The sequence below is a fragment of the Dama dama genome, chromosome 5, assembly GCF_033118175.1.
Source record: "Dama dama isolate Ldn47 chromosome 5, ASM3311817v1, whole genome shotgun sequence".
Lineage (NCBI taxonomy): Eukaryota > Metazoa > Chordata > Mammalia > Artiodactyla > Cervidae > Dama > Dama dama.
Window position 1 is genome coordinate 94,507,323 of NC_083685.1, and position 15,477 is coordinate 94,522,799.

The 15,477-nt window shown below is 47.1% G+C and overlaps 1 protein-coding gene across 1 annotated transcript in view; it reads right to left on the minus strand.

Annotated features, from left to right (window-relative positions):
• ITGAE (integrin subunit alpha E) overlaps positions 1-12,448 on the minus strand; it is a 60,502-nt gene extending 48,054 nt beyond the window's left edge. Inside the window, exon 1 of the mRNA XM_061143136.1 lies at positions 12,089-12,448. Coding sequence (XP_060999119.1) covers positions 12,089-12,122 — 34 coding nt within the window. The 5' untranslated portion in view covers positions 12,123-12,448. The remainder of the gene's footprint in view (positions 1-12,088) is intronic.
• Between the last annotated feature and the right edge of the window lie 3,029 nt (positions 12,449-15,477).

The following is a 15,477-nucleotide window of genomic DNA, read 5'->3' on the forward strand; positions in this document are numbered from 1 at the left end:
AGAAAAAGGACATTCCTTTTTTTTACATTGATACGATGATTTTTTTCACCTCTGAATACACCAAATAAACATGCTATAAGGAAGTGTATTCTGACATTACATTTTCAGGCAAAAACATATGCACCAACTTACTTACATGAGAGTTTCTAGCCCAACAATATCATAGGAAACAAGGCTGCATTGCTTGCCATGTTTGGGTAAACCTCAAATACTTTGTTTTGTATATGCATGCCCATTGATATGCTGAAGAGATAGTATCTTCTATGACGTTACAGGCTACTGAGTGCACAAGATACTTGCATGTGTCTTGAAGTGATTTTAAGGTTTAGTATTTATTTTGGCCTCAAAATATTTCTCTGTGACTTTATTTTTAAAGGGAGTTTGAATGTAAGATGGCCATGGGTCCCCCAAAAGTTAAAAAACAGTAAAGAAATGGTACAGAAAGGAAAATGTACTTTTTCAGTAATGACCCCCTCACACCCATCCTCCACCACCCACCCCTAAGTCTTCATTTCCTCCTCTAATGAGGACAGCAAACCTTCATTACAATAAGTTGTATCTGTAAATTGTAATTTTATATTCAAATGATTGGGTTTTTAATATACACTTGTTTTGTTTGTAAATTTATAAATTTTTCCATCATTAAAAGTTATTCAGATATTGGGGTGGCTGGAATGCATCACAATTTTTCCTTTGAAAAATTGATGGAAGTTTTTTTTTTTCCTCAATTGATGGCTTTTCACTTGGCAGTAGAGATTTTAGGAACCAAGTAAAATCCTTAAGCAACAGACAGGTATAAACTATTCTTTCAACTAAAGAAGAGAAAGAAATACAAAACTTACGACTATGTGGTTCTTCACTCCCTAAGGAAGATATAACAATTTAAAATATGTATGTCTCCAATAACATTACTTCAAACTATATAAAGCAAAACTTGATTGAACTAAAAGATTTAACAAGTCTTTCATATTAGGTATAAGAGCAGACCAAAAAAAAAAAAGCAAAAACCAAACCCAGTAAGTATTTAGAAGATCTGAACAACACAATTAACAAACTTGATATAACTGACTAACAGAATATTATAGCCAACAATGGCAAAGTAAACATTTTTTTCAAGTACACATAAAATATCAAAATTGACCATAAGTGTGCCGGGTCATAAAATAAACCTCAGTAAGTTTCAATGGATTTACATAATCCAGAGTACGTTCTCTGACTATAGTAGAATTAAACTAAAAATCAATAACAAAAAGAAAGCAAGAAAAATCTGAACTTCTTGGAAAATAAGCAATGTACTTCTAAATAATGTAAGGTTAAAAATGGAGACTTTAAAATATTTCGAACTGAATGAGAATTAAGATAGGACAAATCAAAACTTATGTGATACAGTTAAAGAAGTGCTTAGAGGAAACATTTCATACAGCATTATATGCATATGTTAAAAAAAAAAGAAAGAAAAACTGAAAACTAGTTATCTAATATTCCATCTCAAAAAGCTAAATGAAAAGCAAATCAAACTCAGAGAGAATACAGGAGGAAAAAAAGATATGAGTATATCAAGGAAATAGAAAACTAACCTACATAGAGAAAATCAAAGCTTGGTTTTTAGAAAGAGTAATAAAACTGATAAACCTCTAGCAACACTGATTAAAGAAGAAAAAAAGAGAGAGAGAGAGAACATAGAAATTACCAATATGAAAGAAAAGACTACATCAGAACAGAGCCTAAGACATTTATGAAATAAGAGGATAGTATATACAACTTAGGGCTTCCCAGGTGGCGGTAATTTTAAAGAACCCCCCTGCCAATGCAGAAGACATGAAAGAGATGCAGGTTTGATCCCTGGGTCAGGAAGACCCCCTGGAGGAGGGCAAGGCAACACACTCCAGTCTGTTTGCCTGGAGAATCCCATGGACAGAGGGAACTGATGGCTATAGTTCATAGCCCAAATAAAGGCAGCCAAATAAATAAAGAAAATAAAATTGATTAGTTAAAAAGAATTCCAGCAAATTATTGTGGGGAGGGCGGAGATGTTAGCAAGCCATTTAAAAAATTTATGTGAAAATGCAAAGAACAATATAATTATGACTGATTCGAGTTCTATGGCAGAAACCAACACAACACTATAAAGCAATTTTCCTCCAATTAAGAAATAAATTAATTTTTTAAAAAAGAAAGAACTGACGTTTAAAAAAGAGAGAAAGAAAGAAACACAATAGACAAGAATAGTCAGGTACTCTTGAAGAAGAAGAATACAATTTTTGGATTTATCATTTATCAAGATTATTATAAACTTACAGTTATTAAAACAGATTTATATTGGCATAAGGATAGACAAATAGATCAATAAAACAGAGAGTCCAAAAACATATGGTCACTTAATTTAGGACAAAGGTGACAGTAAGGAACAGTGGTGAAAGAATGATCTTTTAAATAAATAGTGCTGAGTCACTTGGATATCAACAATGAAAAAAAATTAATCTTGACTTATGTTAGACACAAAAAGTCAATTCCTGATGAACTGAAGATTTAAATGTGGGTTTAGATGGACCATATATCTAAATATGAAAAGTGAAATAAGAAAGCTTTTAAGAGAAAACAAAGAACCTCAGGGTAGACAGATACTTTTTAAACAGATCACAAAAAAACACTAGCTATAAAGAAAAGCATTGATAAGCTGAATTTCATTAGACTTAAGAACTGTTTATCAGAAGAGTAGAGAGGCAAGCCAGAGAGAGAGAGGAGATGTCTGCAACAAAAGCATCTGACAGAAGATTTATATCAGAATCTGTGAAGAGTTCCTACAAATCAATATGAAAAAGGCATGTAAGCTAACAGAGAAAAGGACGTTTCACAAAAGAGACTATTCAAACGGCCAGGAATCATATGAGAAGTCATCACTAGACTTCACAGAAAGGCAAACTGAGGTTATGTGATGCTGAAACAAAGCGAGATCTTACGGCTCCTTGCTCCCCACCCTGACACCTCTGCCTGCCTTTTTTGTCTGTGGAAAACTTTAGTCAAAGAATAAGTTTTATTGAGAAGTGAGAAATGCAAAATCAAAGGGAAACTGTCAAAGGAGACTAGACAATAATAACGTAGTCATTAAGCGTAGTCAAGGACCTTTAATTCTTTCTCAAGGGCTGTGGGTAATACTCTGAGCCGTGTCCTGTGAGCTGTCTTCTAGATACAGTAGGCAGAGGAGTTATGATGCACATGATGTACATGATGACCAGACTGTACCCAGGACAACTCCTGCCACAATTCCAAGAACTGGCCACAAGGAAATGGGAACAAATGGACCCTGGAACTGAAGATTAACTGTACCTAAAACAATCAAGACGTCACTGGTCAGACCACTGATGACCCATCTGAAGGTGACCATCGAGCTGACTGTGCGGTTTCTGCATGTAGCCGCCCCCACCACCCCCATCCTTCTCTCTGTAAAAGCTCTTGCCCCACTGGTGGCCGGGGATGCGGTGGGGATCGGACTTTGGACAGACATCCACCTCCCCCCACCCTCCAGCTACTGGCATCTGAAACAAAGCAAACTTTCCTTTCCACCTACTTGGCCTGTTTATTGGCTTTTGAGCAGCGAGCAGCCAGACCTCACACACACTCTTTTGGTAAAAATACCACTACATAACCACCAGAATAGCTAAACTGAAAAAGATAATAGCAAGTGTTAACAATAATGTACAGCCATTAGAATAGTCACATACTGCTGGTGGGGGTGTAAATTTGTACAAGCCCTTTCGAAAATCGTTTGGCTGTTATCAAATACAGCTGAGTATATGCATAACTCATGACTCAGTGATTCTACCCTTAGGCATAAATCCAATAGAAATATGTTCATAAATTCATGAAAAGACATGTACAAGAATGTTCACAGCCTCGCTTTTCATAATAACCCCAAACAACCCACACATCCACCAACAAGCCACAGTATATTCACCAGTGGAATATCCTACAGCAACAATAACTGACGACAAGGCGGGTAGATCTATAAACACAATGTCAGGTGAAAAACGCTGGGGACAGAACAGAACATGTCGTATAATTTCATTTAAGTGAAGTTCAAAACAGGCAAACTAATCCATGATATTAGAAGTCAGGAGGGTGGTTACCCTGGGGGTAAAGTCATGACTGGGGGGTCCATAGGAGGTGTTCATGGATGTTGGTAATGTTCTGTTTCTTGAAATGGGTATCAGCATGTGGCTTTGATTTAATTTGAAAATTCACTGCTCTGACTTTGTTCGTTTTTGTGTGTGTCTTCAAAAAACAGCCTACCTTAAAAAATAATAATCACAGGGGTGGGAAGGAATAAATTAGGAGTTTGGGATTAATACACTGCTATATTCCAGTATTCCAGCCTGGCGAATCCCATTAACAGAAGAGCCTGGAAGGCTACAGTCCATAGGGTTGCAAAGAGTCGGACATGAATGAAGCACACATACATAAAAAAAATAGATAAACAATAAGGATTTATTGTATAGCACAGGGAACCATATATATATTCAGTATATTGTGATAACCTATAATGAAAAAGAATGTATATGTGTAATGTCTTATAGAAAAACCTGAAAGAATTTTGGCCAACCCAACATAATGGAATCATTTTGCTGTAGACCTGAAATTAACTCAATATTGTAAATCAACTATAGTTCAATTTAAAAAACAATAATAATTGCAAGTGTCTGAAACACATTTAATACATAAAAAATCCAGGGATTCTTAATGACACTTAAAAGACAGTTGTTGCTGTTGTTCAGTCGCCAAGTTGTGTCCAAGAGGAAACAAAAACAAAAGAAATCAAAACACTACATTGTTCACCATTGGGAGTAATGAGGGCATTGTCCCCTAACTCTGAAAATCGACTATTAAAGGGAAAGTATTAAACAATCTTCTTGCTTTTCCTGTATGCACTACATTTCAGGGTCACCAAACAGTCTTAGTTGGTGAGAAAAAGTTCTTTAAGGAAGAATCATTACTAACAAATGGGGAAGGAATAATAGAATCATAAAAACAGAATTTTGCAGAACCTCCCTGGCAATCCAGTGGATTTGGGTTTAAGTCTTAATTTGGAGTTAAGACTCCAAGTTTTCAGTGCAGGGGGCACAAGTTCAATCCCTGGTTGGGGAACTAAGATTCCACATGTAATGCAGTCAAAAACAAAAAAAGCATACAAGTTTGCAAGTCATAATGAAATACAACAGTTAATTCAGGCTACCATCATCAAAGGACAAAACTACTTGGATAAAAGTTTGATAGAGCACTTCACAATTAGACTGACACCCCAGCCCACTAGTTCATCTTAGCGCCCCTAGGAGTGGGTCCCCCAGGAGTGTGTGCCTCCTACTGTGGCTCCCAGGAAGAATGCTGGGGCCCACGAATCTGCGTTTCTAACAGCTCCCATGTGATGTCCAGGCTGCCAGTCATCAGACCACAGCAAGAAGCAAGTCTTTAAAATACCCCAGCAAAGGTAAACCAAAAAAAGGAGCAAGAGAAATGCAGGAAGAATGGCAAAATCCTCCTGATCTTTTCGACTAGGGGTCTCTAACTTGCAGGATCTAATGCTGATGATCTGAGGTGGAGCTGATGTGATAATAGTAGAAGTAAAGTGCACAATAAATGCAATGTGCTTGAATCATCCTGAAAACATCCCCTCACCCCAACTGTCCATGGAAAAGTTGTCTTCCATGAAACCAGTCCCTGGTGCCAAAAAGGCTGGGGACGGCTGGTATAAAGTGTGCTCGTCAAAAAAATTAAACCTGCATTTAATGAAGGCATTAGCCCTAACTTCCAAGGTTCAGGAAATACAGGGGGTTGAAGGATAAATCACTCAGAAAGGAAGCAAACACGCAAATATTTCATGAGGATTTGTTCTGCAAGACAAGCGTCCAAGCTCTTCAGTAAAGCAAAGATTTGAAAAAGACACACAGACGCCCAAATGAGCAAGGGGACCCCTCTAGACTAAGAAAGGCATAGCAACCACACATGATGTCTGGGCCTTGTTAGGTTCTTGATCCGAACTCATCAACTGTTAAAAACAGATATGTGGAGACAGTCGGGCAGATTCTAATACAAGCTGAGTATTAGCAAAAGGAGAAGGAGGCGGCAGACGATGAGAGAGTTAGATGGCATCACTGACTCAACGGACATGAATTTGAACAAACTCCGGGAGACAGTGAAAAGCACGGGAGTCTAGCGTGCCGCAGTTCATGGTGTCGCAAAGAGTCAGACACGGCTTAGCAACTGAGCAACAACATTAGACGTTAACAAAGAATTACTGTTCATTTTGTTAGGTGATGTGAACATTGCAACTCTAAGAGGATATCCCCTGGACTTTAAAAACTCATATTGAAGCATTTGAGGGTAAAATGACTGATGGTGGGGATTTTCCTTCAAATAAAGCTTCCGAAACATGAAAGTGCAAACAGATCACCCAAGTATCTTCTTAAAATACAAGTTCTGATTCAGGACATGAGGGAGTGGGGCTGAGATCCCAGTCTAATAGACTGGTTAAGTGATGCCAGGCTGTACCTGGTCCCCAGACCAAACTGTGAGCATCAAGGCTTTAACATACTTTGGTAAAGCAAACAAAAAGATGACAGGTGAAATCAATGCAGCAGGTGTGACAAGATCTTGATAACTGTGTCATCTGGGTGATGGGCATACTGGGTTTACTAATATCATTTTCTTTTCTTTTGGCCGCACCACTCAGCATATGGGATCTTATTTCCCCAACCAGGGATTGAACCCGTGCCCCCTGGAGTGGAAGTGCAGAGTCTTAACCCCTGGACAACCAGGGAAGTCCCCTCATTTTCTTTATTTCTGTACATGCTTGGACAGTTAAAAACCAATCTTACAAACCCTGAAGGCGCAGGCTCCCTCTAAGGGGCAGTGTCTGCTCTCACCTTTCAATTCTCATTCCTCTTCCCTGAGCCTAAAACAAAATCTGTACTTTATTGCTTTCCCTTTATACCTCTGCCTTGCCCAGAATGATGGGTGGTGACTCATAAAAATATATCATGTGCTAAAATAAAACTTGTTTTAAAATAATGGGACAGATTAAAAAAAAAAAAACAACTAAAGAGTGAAGTGAGAACTACCCACTTCTTACAAAGAGTGCGTGGAAGGCCTTCTTTCCCCTTTTTACCATCTGTGTGACTCACAGACATGAATGGAAACGCCTGTGACAAGTCTAGTCTGCTTTCCTTCCCGGACATCCGTGATATCTCCCCGCCCAGCCCAGTATCCCCTCTGCCGGCTCCGTTCTCCAGCTCCTTGGTACCCTACTTCCTGAACGCCCTCTGCACATCTCCCACCACAGGGCCTTTGCACGGGCGGCTCCCTCTGCCTCATGTGCCTTCTTCATCACTCTCCCGGCTCTGCCCCATCCTCTGGGGCCCTGTTCAGGCACTCCCTGCCCCAGGAGCCAACTAGACTCTTGACCAGAATGCCCTTCTGGTCTCTGAACCCCCTCAGCATCCTGGGCTGTCTCTGTCTGGCTCTGACTAAATCCTGTCTGGGTCAGAGTGATCTGCGAAGAATTTTGTTTCCCCCAGACAGTAATCTGATCTGTCATCCATGACACCCCCAACCACAAAGCCCCGCTTGACACAGTGCCAGGCCCAGATTAGAAACATCAGATAGGGCCAGAGATTTCTGATCTCCACCCCTGCACCCCCATTTTTTGCTTTAACTGAAGGGTCTTGGCTCAAAATCTCTGAGGGGCAGGAGAGGGGAGGAGACAACCCTCACGGCCGCCTTCCTGGCCCACCTGCTCTCTTCCAGGCACCATACACAGGTGCTGGGGCTCAGAGAGGTCAGGGGATTGCTTTGTGGCCCATCAGCTAACTGAAATTTGTGTCTGGGGCCCAGGTCTGCCTCATTCTAAGGTCCTCAGTAACAGCTGGAGGCCCTGGGGACAAGGGTGTTGGTGTAAATAGAGACCAGGCTCCCTGTTGTGCCAGCAGCTGAGAACTGGGGCAGAGCTCTGGGTTAACGAGCTGGTAATTAGGTCAATGAGAATATGTGCATGTGTGTCTGTGTGTGTGTGTGTGTCTGTGTGTGTGTGTGTGTGTGTGTGTGTGTAGATGTGTCAGTGGGTCCGCTGAGCTGAGAACATGCACAATTGTGTAGGCTGTGTGTGTGTGTGTGCGTACTAGGGTGTCACTGGGTCCACTGAGCTGACAACACACACACACGTGTGTGTGTGTGTGTGTGTGTGTGTAGGCGTGTGAACGGGTCCACTGAGCTCTCTCAGAAGGACAGCGGGTGCCTGGGGTCCACCAGGCGTGGGTTGCCTTGCCGGAGCAGACTCTGCCCCCCAGCCACTGCTACAGTCTCTTTCCCAGACTGTGCATCCATCAGGGACCCCCCAACCCTTCCCACTTCCCCCCTAGACTCAGAGAAACGAGCACAAGACCCGGAGGGAAACAGTGCCCGCTTTGCCACGGAGTCCCTAGAGGACCTGCGGTCACCTCACTGCCATCTTCTCAGCTGCGGTGTGGGACCGTGTGCCCCAGCGGGGCGATGCCGTGTGCAGGGCCTGACATACCGAAGGCTCCGAGGTGGGCGCTGATGTCAGTGTTCTAACCACAGAGGGCCCGCCGTGTTCTCTGAGAGTCAGGCCCCCCTCCAGTGCTGTCAGGGATGAGAGCCCGGCTGAACCCAGAGTCTGTCACCACACCACCCACAGGGCCGCCTCCCCAGGCTGCCTCAGCCACATGGGCCTGCTGAGTCAGACCCCGCTGCATCCTGCCAGCCCCACGGCCCCCCACCAGCCCCCTCTCTCCCCCATCACACTGGGTTGTCTAAATACACATTCTTATAGTACGTTTCCCAGCCTAGCAAACTGAACCTGGGGGGCATGGTTTCCCCAAGTTAAGCAAGAAGCCCGGCCATAGAACTAAGACTAGACTCAGTTGTACTGATGCCCAGCCAAGAGCACCCAGAAAGGTCTGCAGGTTGCCTGTCCCATGGGGCGGCTCACCCTGCACTCATCCACCTGGGCCCTTAAAGTTGAGCCTCATCATCTCAGCCCCAAACCTCACACCTGCCCTCCGACTCCCTTCACAGGCTACCCAGTGACCACGGCCAGCAGGTCTGGAGGAGACTGGGCTGGGTTCCACGCAAAGTGCTCGTGGATTTTCCTACTAAATCTTCCCCGTAAGTGTCTCCTCCTCCCCACACCCTCCTGCCCCAAGTCCTCTGGACTGGACCTCGGCAACTGTCTCTTCATGGGCCTCTCTGCCTCCCTTTCCTCCAGGACACTGCCTTCTACACAACAGGCAAGTCTCATGGTCACCTTTGGGCTTGGGGCCTACTGGGCTTCCCCTTGCCCTCAGGGTGAAGCAGGAGCTCCCTTAGCCTAGCATTCTGGGTCCTCCATACTCTCCACCACCACCCTGGTCACCTGCATGGCCCCTGTCTACACTCCCCGAAAACCAGCCTCCCAGAGGAGGTCAGAGGTGTCTGGCTCCCAAGTGGCCTGCCTTCCACACCTGGCCTGCCCATGCACACTGCATTTGTCTTACCCCTCTGCCGGGGGACACTTTCCCCATCCCCATGTGTTGCCTGAAGGTGTCCTTAGTGGGCCCTCCAGCTGGGGACAGAGGGTCATGGTGTGCGTGTGGCCTGCTTCCCCCTAGGGCCCAGGGTGGCCTGGCTGTGGGGGGCAGGCAACATCAGGGCAGACAGCCCTCTGGTCCCCACTCAGATCTCACCCTGTGTCTCCTTAAACAGGATCCTCGCACAGGGGTCTCTGTCCATACTGCTTCTCCTGCATAGAAGTTCCCTTCCTCCCCCATCACCTGTCTGCACTTGCTAAGGACCTCCCCCATCCTACGGGCCACCTGGAACACTACAGTCCTCCACCCTCAGTGGCTGAGGTTTTCCATCACAGACTGGGGTTGTGCCTCAGGCAGAGCCAGGTCTGACACCTCCCCGATTCCCCCAGCAGGACCCAAGACGGCCCCCAGGCTCCAGCCTGAAGTTGATACAACAGCAAAGCCAGCCCTGGACTTCTGGTTCCTGTATCACTGTAAGGTTTTATAGACCCATAGCAGAGTTCCCTTCTTCACTCGAGCTATGTAGATGCAATCTCTAGGAGCCTGGGAGGAGAAGTGAGTGGCTGTGGTCACTGAATGAGTCAGGGTGAAGACTGACCCAGGGGTAGCAGGCTGCAAGGGGCAGCTCCAGGGCTTCACCACAGTGGGAAGGGTGGAAGGTCAGACCAGGAATAGTCGAGATTCTCTCCAGCCTAGGGCGGTGCAGCCAGGATGCAGGGCCTGGGCTCACAGTCTGAGGGGTTCCTACGCCCTCCCTTGGCCTCTCCTTTGTCACTTTCTCAGACTCTCTCCAGCTCTTAAGACTCAGCCCCAGTCTCACCTCCTCCAGGAAGCTCTTCGTGATTAGTCCACCCCTAAGTCTCAGGACCTCACTCTTGGAGCAGAACTGTCACGGCTCCATTTCTGCCACTCACACTGGTGCTGCTGGGGCCCTGCTCTCGTCCCTGGCCCACAGCATAGCCAAGCAGCGGGCTCAGGGGTCTCATTGCAACCCTGCTCCATCTTGCTCTCTGCTGTCCATCCACCTGGGGGGTGCCTTGACCTCAGAAGGGGTTTTGTAAACCTCATGTGACTTGACATTGCCGAAAAAGGTGCTGGGGTGACAACTGATCTTTCCAGAGGCTACAGGAGAGGCGAGCAGGAGCCCGGAGTGACATCAGGGTTGGTGTCCCAGGCCATGGGTATCTGGAGCTTCTAGAGCCGGGAGGCAGGCAGAGGCCTGGGCTCAAGCCTCGTTTCCACCAGCACTTGCTTGTAACTATGGCCAGTCACTCCCCCTGTCTGGGCCTCAGTCACCTCTTCCACACTGGGAGTGAGTGGACCAGGGTCTCGTCTAAACGTTATCTATGGACACGCTTGGTGATGCAAGATCAAAGAAGCATGAGACCTTCTCCACACACCACATGTAACTGAAAATAAAGGGAAGTCTAAACTGTAAAATAAGGAAAAGGAAGTTCAACAGAGTTTTGATCTTTCCATGATAACTATTTTGATTTTTTTAAAATAATCAAATATTAAAAAGAGTCCAGAAATGTACGCTTTGCTGGTGCACATTTGGCCGGCCTCTTGGGTGGCCTGGCCCTGTGGTGGGTGCTAATAGTAATTCTGAGCCCCCTCCCAGCCTGGCCTCAGCTCTCAGCCACTGTCTGGCCTACTTGGTGGCCCCCATCCATCCTTAGGGAGACTAGCTCCCAGGACCCTTGAAGTTACATCTGCCTGATACCCAGTCTTATTCTTCCATCAAGCTTCTGACCAGCACAGGAGGCCCCCAGCAGTCCTATCAGATCCCTAAGCAGGAACACCTGGCCTTGGGCTTGATCTGAGCAGCCCCCCGGCCCCCGCCCCCCGCCCCCAGCAGGGCTCACTGACCACGCTTTTTCTCCTCCCTAGGGCCTGGCAGGTGGGTAAGGGCTCCTGGCTTGGCTTGCTCCCAGGGGCTTCCACAGGCGTTTTAAAGGCCAACAAGGGACCCCCTAGCAGTGTGGAGAGGAAGCGCCCCCTCCCCCACACAGGCTCTCATAGGGCCTTAACGTCAGAACAGGAAGCAGCGCCCCCCACCCCTTGCATTCGTCCTCCACCACACAGCCCACCATCTCTCATCATCTCTCATCAGCGTTCACCTGCTCACAGGGTCCTTACCCCCTCCTCAGCTAAACCCTTCCTGTGTAAGAGCAGGGGGCTCTGCTGGGCGGGTGGGCTTGCACACTCTTGAGGAGAAGCGTGGCATAGACCCGAGGGGCTGCCTGGTTGAGGGGAAGGGGACGATGGGGAGGGGAGGTGGCAGGAGGAACAGGAGGCAGAACCCCAGGAGTCCAAAGTCACAGGGAGCCTCAGGGGCCCTTCCCAGCCCCGGGGGGTCTCACCCGCCAAGCAAAAGCGTCCCCCCGGGGGGGGGGGGGCAGGCCCCACCACTTCTCTAACCTCGGGCTCTGAGCCCCACCAGACACACAAATGGACAGGCCGAGCTGAGGACACGGCAGTCCCGTGGGGGCCGAGGGGTGAGGCTGACTTACTGGTCATGCAGAGCAGAGAGTGGAGGAGCCACATCCTGGCAGGAGCGCACGCAACGGCCGGGGCCTCGAGGGCTCAGCTTCCCTCCTGGGCTCCTGGGCTCGGCGGGCAGGAGGCGGGGACAGAGGCACACCCACAGGCCAGGACCACAGACAGACGGGCTGCGTGGCTTCCTCAGCAGAGGAGGGTTGGGTCCTGGGAGCCCAGAGACACCTGCCAGCCCTGCCCCACCTCTACCACTTTTGTGGAACTGGGAGCCGAGGTCTGGCCTGGGGACAGGGCCGGATGACGTCAGCAGCAGGTATTTGAGGTACAGGAGCAGTATGAATCCAGCGGTGTGTTGTTCAGCATCCTCGTGGACGAGGCCCAGCCCCCTTGCCCTGCTCCATCACCCACCACCCACCTCAACCCCGGAGCCTGGCCCGGGGTCCCTCCCACAGGAAGCACCCCACAGCTAGAAACCCGCCTCCACACTCAAGGTCCTGAGACTGCGGAGGGCCAGGTGAAGGCAAAGACCCGGGCACTGACTGAATCACTGCCTCCGTTCAGCCTTGGCTGCATTCTCATTTTTTTTTTTTTTAATTTAAAAAATAATTTTATTTATTTTTTGTGCTAGGTCTTCTCTGGTTGCAGTGAGCAGGGGCTACACTCTAGTTTCAGTGCTCGGAGTTCCCCTTGCTGTGGCTTCTCTTATTACGGGGCACGGGCTCCGTATATGAGCATGAGCACGGGCATGCCAGCTTCAGTAGTTACGGCATGGGAGCTCACTACTTGCGACTCTCCGGCTCTAGGGCACAGGCTCAGTAGATGTGGCGCGTGGGTTTCGTTGCCCTGTGGCACTGAGGGATCTTCCTGGACCAGGGATTGAACTCATGCCCCCTGCATTGGCAGGGGGATTCTTAATCCACACCTGCATTCTCTTTATATCCTGACTACAGTATCATGGTGTGGAACTAACCTAACAGAGATCTGGGCTACCAGAACAGAAGTGAAATTCCACGCATCTTTTAGCACATCTCTGACTAAGCCCAGAAGCTCAGAGAACTGCACTGCCAACAGCCTGCAGTCGCATATAAATGCCAACTTCACGATCTGTCAGATTTTCCATGTGTGCCCACGTCTGTCGCAGAAGTCTCTCCCGCACCTTTGCTTCCCAGTTGGTTGGCTGTGCCGAGCAGCGCTGTCCCACGGAGTCCAGCGATCAGCGTCTAGACCTACACGGTCCAACTGTGGTTACTGTGTCCTTTAAATGTCCCCAGTCACTGAGGAACTGAATTTTCAATTTTATTTCATTGTAATTCATTTACAATCAAAATGTCTCTCTCACATGGATGCCTGCATCCCCAGGAAGAGCACTTTGCAGTGTTATTATAAGGGTTAAAACAGGGCAGATGGGATGCCCTGGTGGTCCAGTGGCTAAGATTCGATGCTCTCAATGCAGGGGGCATTCGATCCCTGATCAGGGAACTAGATTCCATATGCCACAATGAAGATCCCGCATGCTGCAACTAAGACCTGGAACAGCCAAATAAATACATATTAAATACAAACAAATACATATTAAAAAAGGAAACTTAAACCCACAGCAGACAATGGTGTTGACTCGATGACTAGATGAAAATCAATTTTATCTTGTTTCTCATGATGAAAGCCTGCTTGGCTAAAGCTCTGTAATGACTAAAAGTCATATAACAGTCTTACATTGCTTGAGTTTTCTGACAAAATGCCTATACCTAGCAAGACAGTTCCTGGATGTTACACGGTTGTTGAGATTACGATTCACCGTTTTCCACAGGACATACCACCCGATGGAGAGGTTAAACATCTTCGAAAGCAAAGCTCTGGGTCTGATGAGTCATCAGCCCAGTCACAAGGAGGATTGTCCCACAGTGGCTTAACCCTGTCATGGGCCGGGGTCCTGGCTGTCTTCCCACACTCAGGGCTCGGCGCCTCTCTCCCTCCCTGTCCCCGGCTCCAGGGGCGCCTGGCAGAGCAAGGAGGGGCTCCTCTTCCACCACTGGCCCAGAGAGGGAGAGAGCAGGCCCAGGCCACAGAACGGAGCAGAATTAGGGACAGGCTGGAACCCAGAACTGTGCCCACTGGAGGCTTCCAAGAGAATGAGGCCTTTGGTTGGGAGTGTGAACTTTGGGACGCCTCGGGAGGCTGGGCAAAGTTGATGAGAGGATGCTGAAACAGGCGCGGAGCCATTTTCTGCATCTTTGGAGACTTCCAGAATGCTGACTTGGCCTGCATCCTTCTGAGATGCATTTTCCAAGCTTGTGGGTGCCTACACAGCAGATGGCTAGTCATGAGCATGGAGGGGCCCTTCCAGTCCTTCTGACAGTAACTGCCCACAAACCCAGACTTCAGGTCCCAAGGCACAGCCAGGCTATATCATGCTTCCAACTCACAGAGCCTAGTGCAAGGCATTCAGGAACTACTTACTTATCTTAAAGAAATGTGAAAATGGTTTCTGAAGTACATTTTATTTTAAACAAATGTTAAGGGACCAACTTATGGGGCATTCTATAACTGGACTGAACTGTTCAAAAATGACCTTATCATAAAAGGCAAACAAAGGCAAGGGAATTGTTCCAGGCTACAGGAGACTAAAGAGAGGATATCAAGTGCAGTGTGTGATCCTGGATTGACTCCCAGTATCAGAAGAAAATTGCTTTAAACAAACATTATTGGGACAGTTGACAAAACTGAAACATGAACCACAGATTAGATATTACCGTATTGTTAGATGCGTGTGTGTTAGTCACTCAGTTGTGTCCAACTCTTTGCGACCCCGTGGACTGTAGCCTGCCAGGCTCCTCTGTTCATGGGATTCTCCAGGCAAGAATACTGGAGTGGGTTGCCATTCCCTTCTCCAGGGGATCTTCCCAACCCAGGGATTGAACTTGGGTCTCTAGCATTGCAGGCAGATTCTTTACCGTGTCTGAGCCACCGGGGAATAAAATTACACAATTTCTGAATCTGGTAACACGACTGTGGTCATATGAAGGAAAGTCCTTGTTCTTAGAAAATGTATACTAAAATATTTAGAGGGTAAAGTTACACATGTATGCAAATAACTCTCAAATAGTTCATGGTTGGGGGAGATAAGGGCTAAGGGGGGAAAGAGGGGAGGAAGAAAAGAGCTTTGTTCTACCCTCAAAACTATTCTGTGACTGTTAAATTACATCACAGTAAGAAGTTTAAAGTTAGAGGATAGAGGACACGTGTTTAGCACGGGGTAAAAGGACTGATGATCTGTCTGGCGAGCGAGTGAACAGCATGCCGTCCACACTCACCAGGGGTGGGGGGCTGTCCCCACAGTCCTGGGCCATTGCCCCCAGATGCAGCAAGTGTTTCTAATGACTCATTACCTCTGAGTCCTAGGACG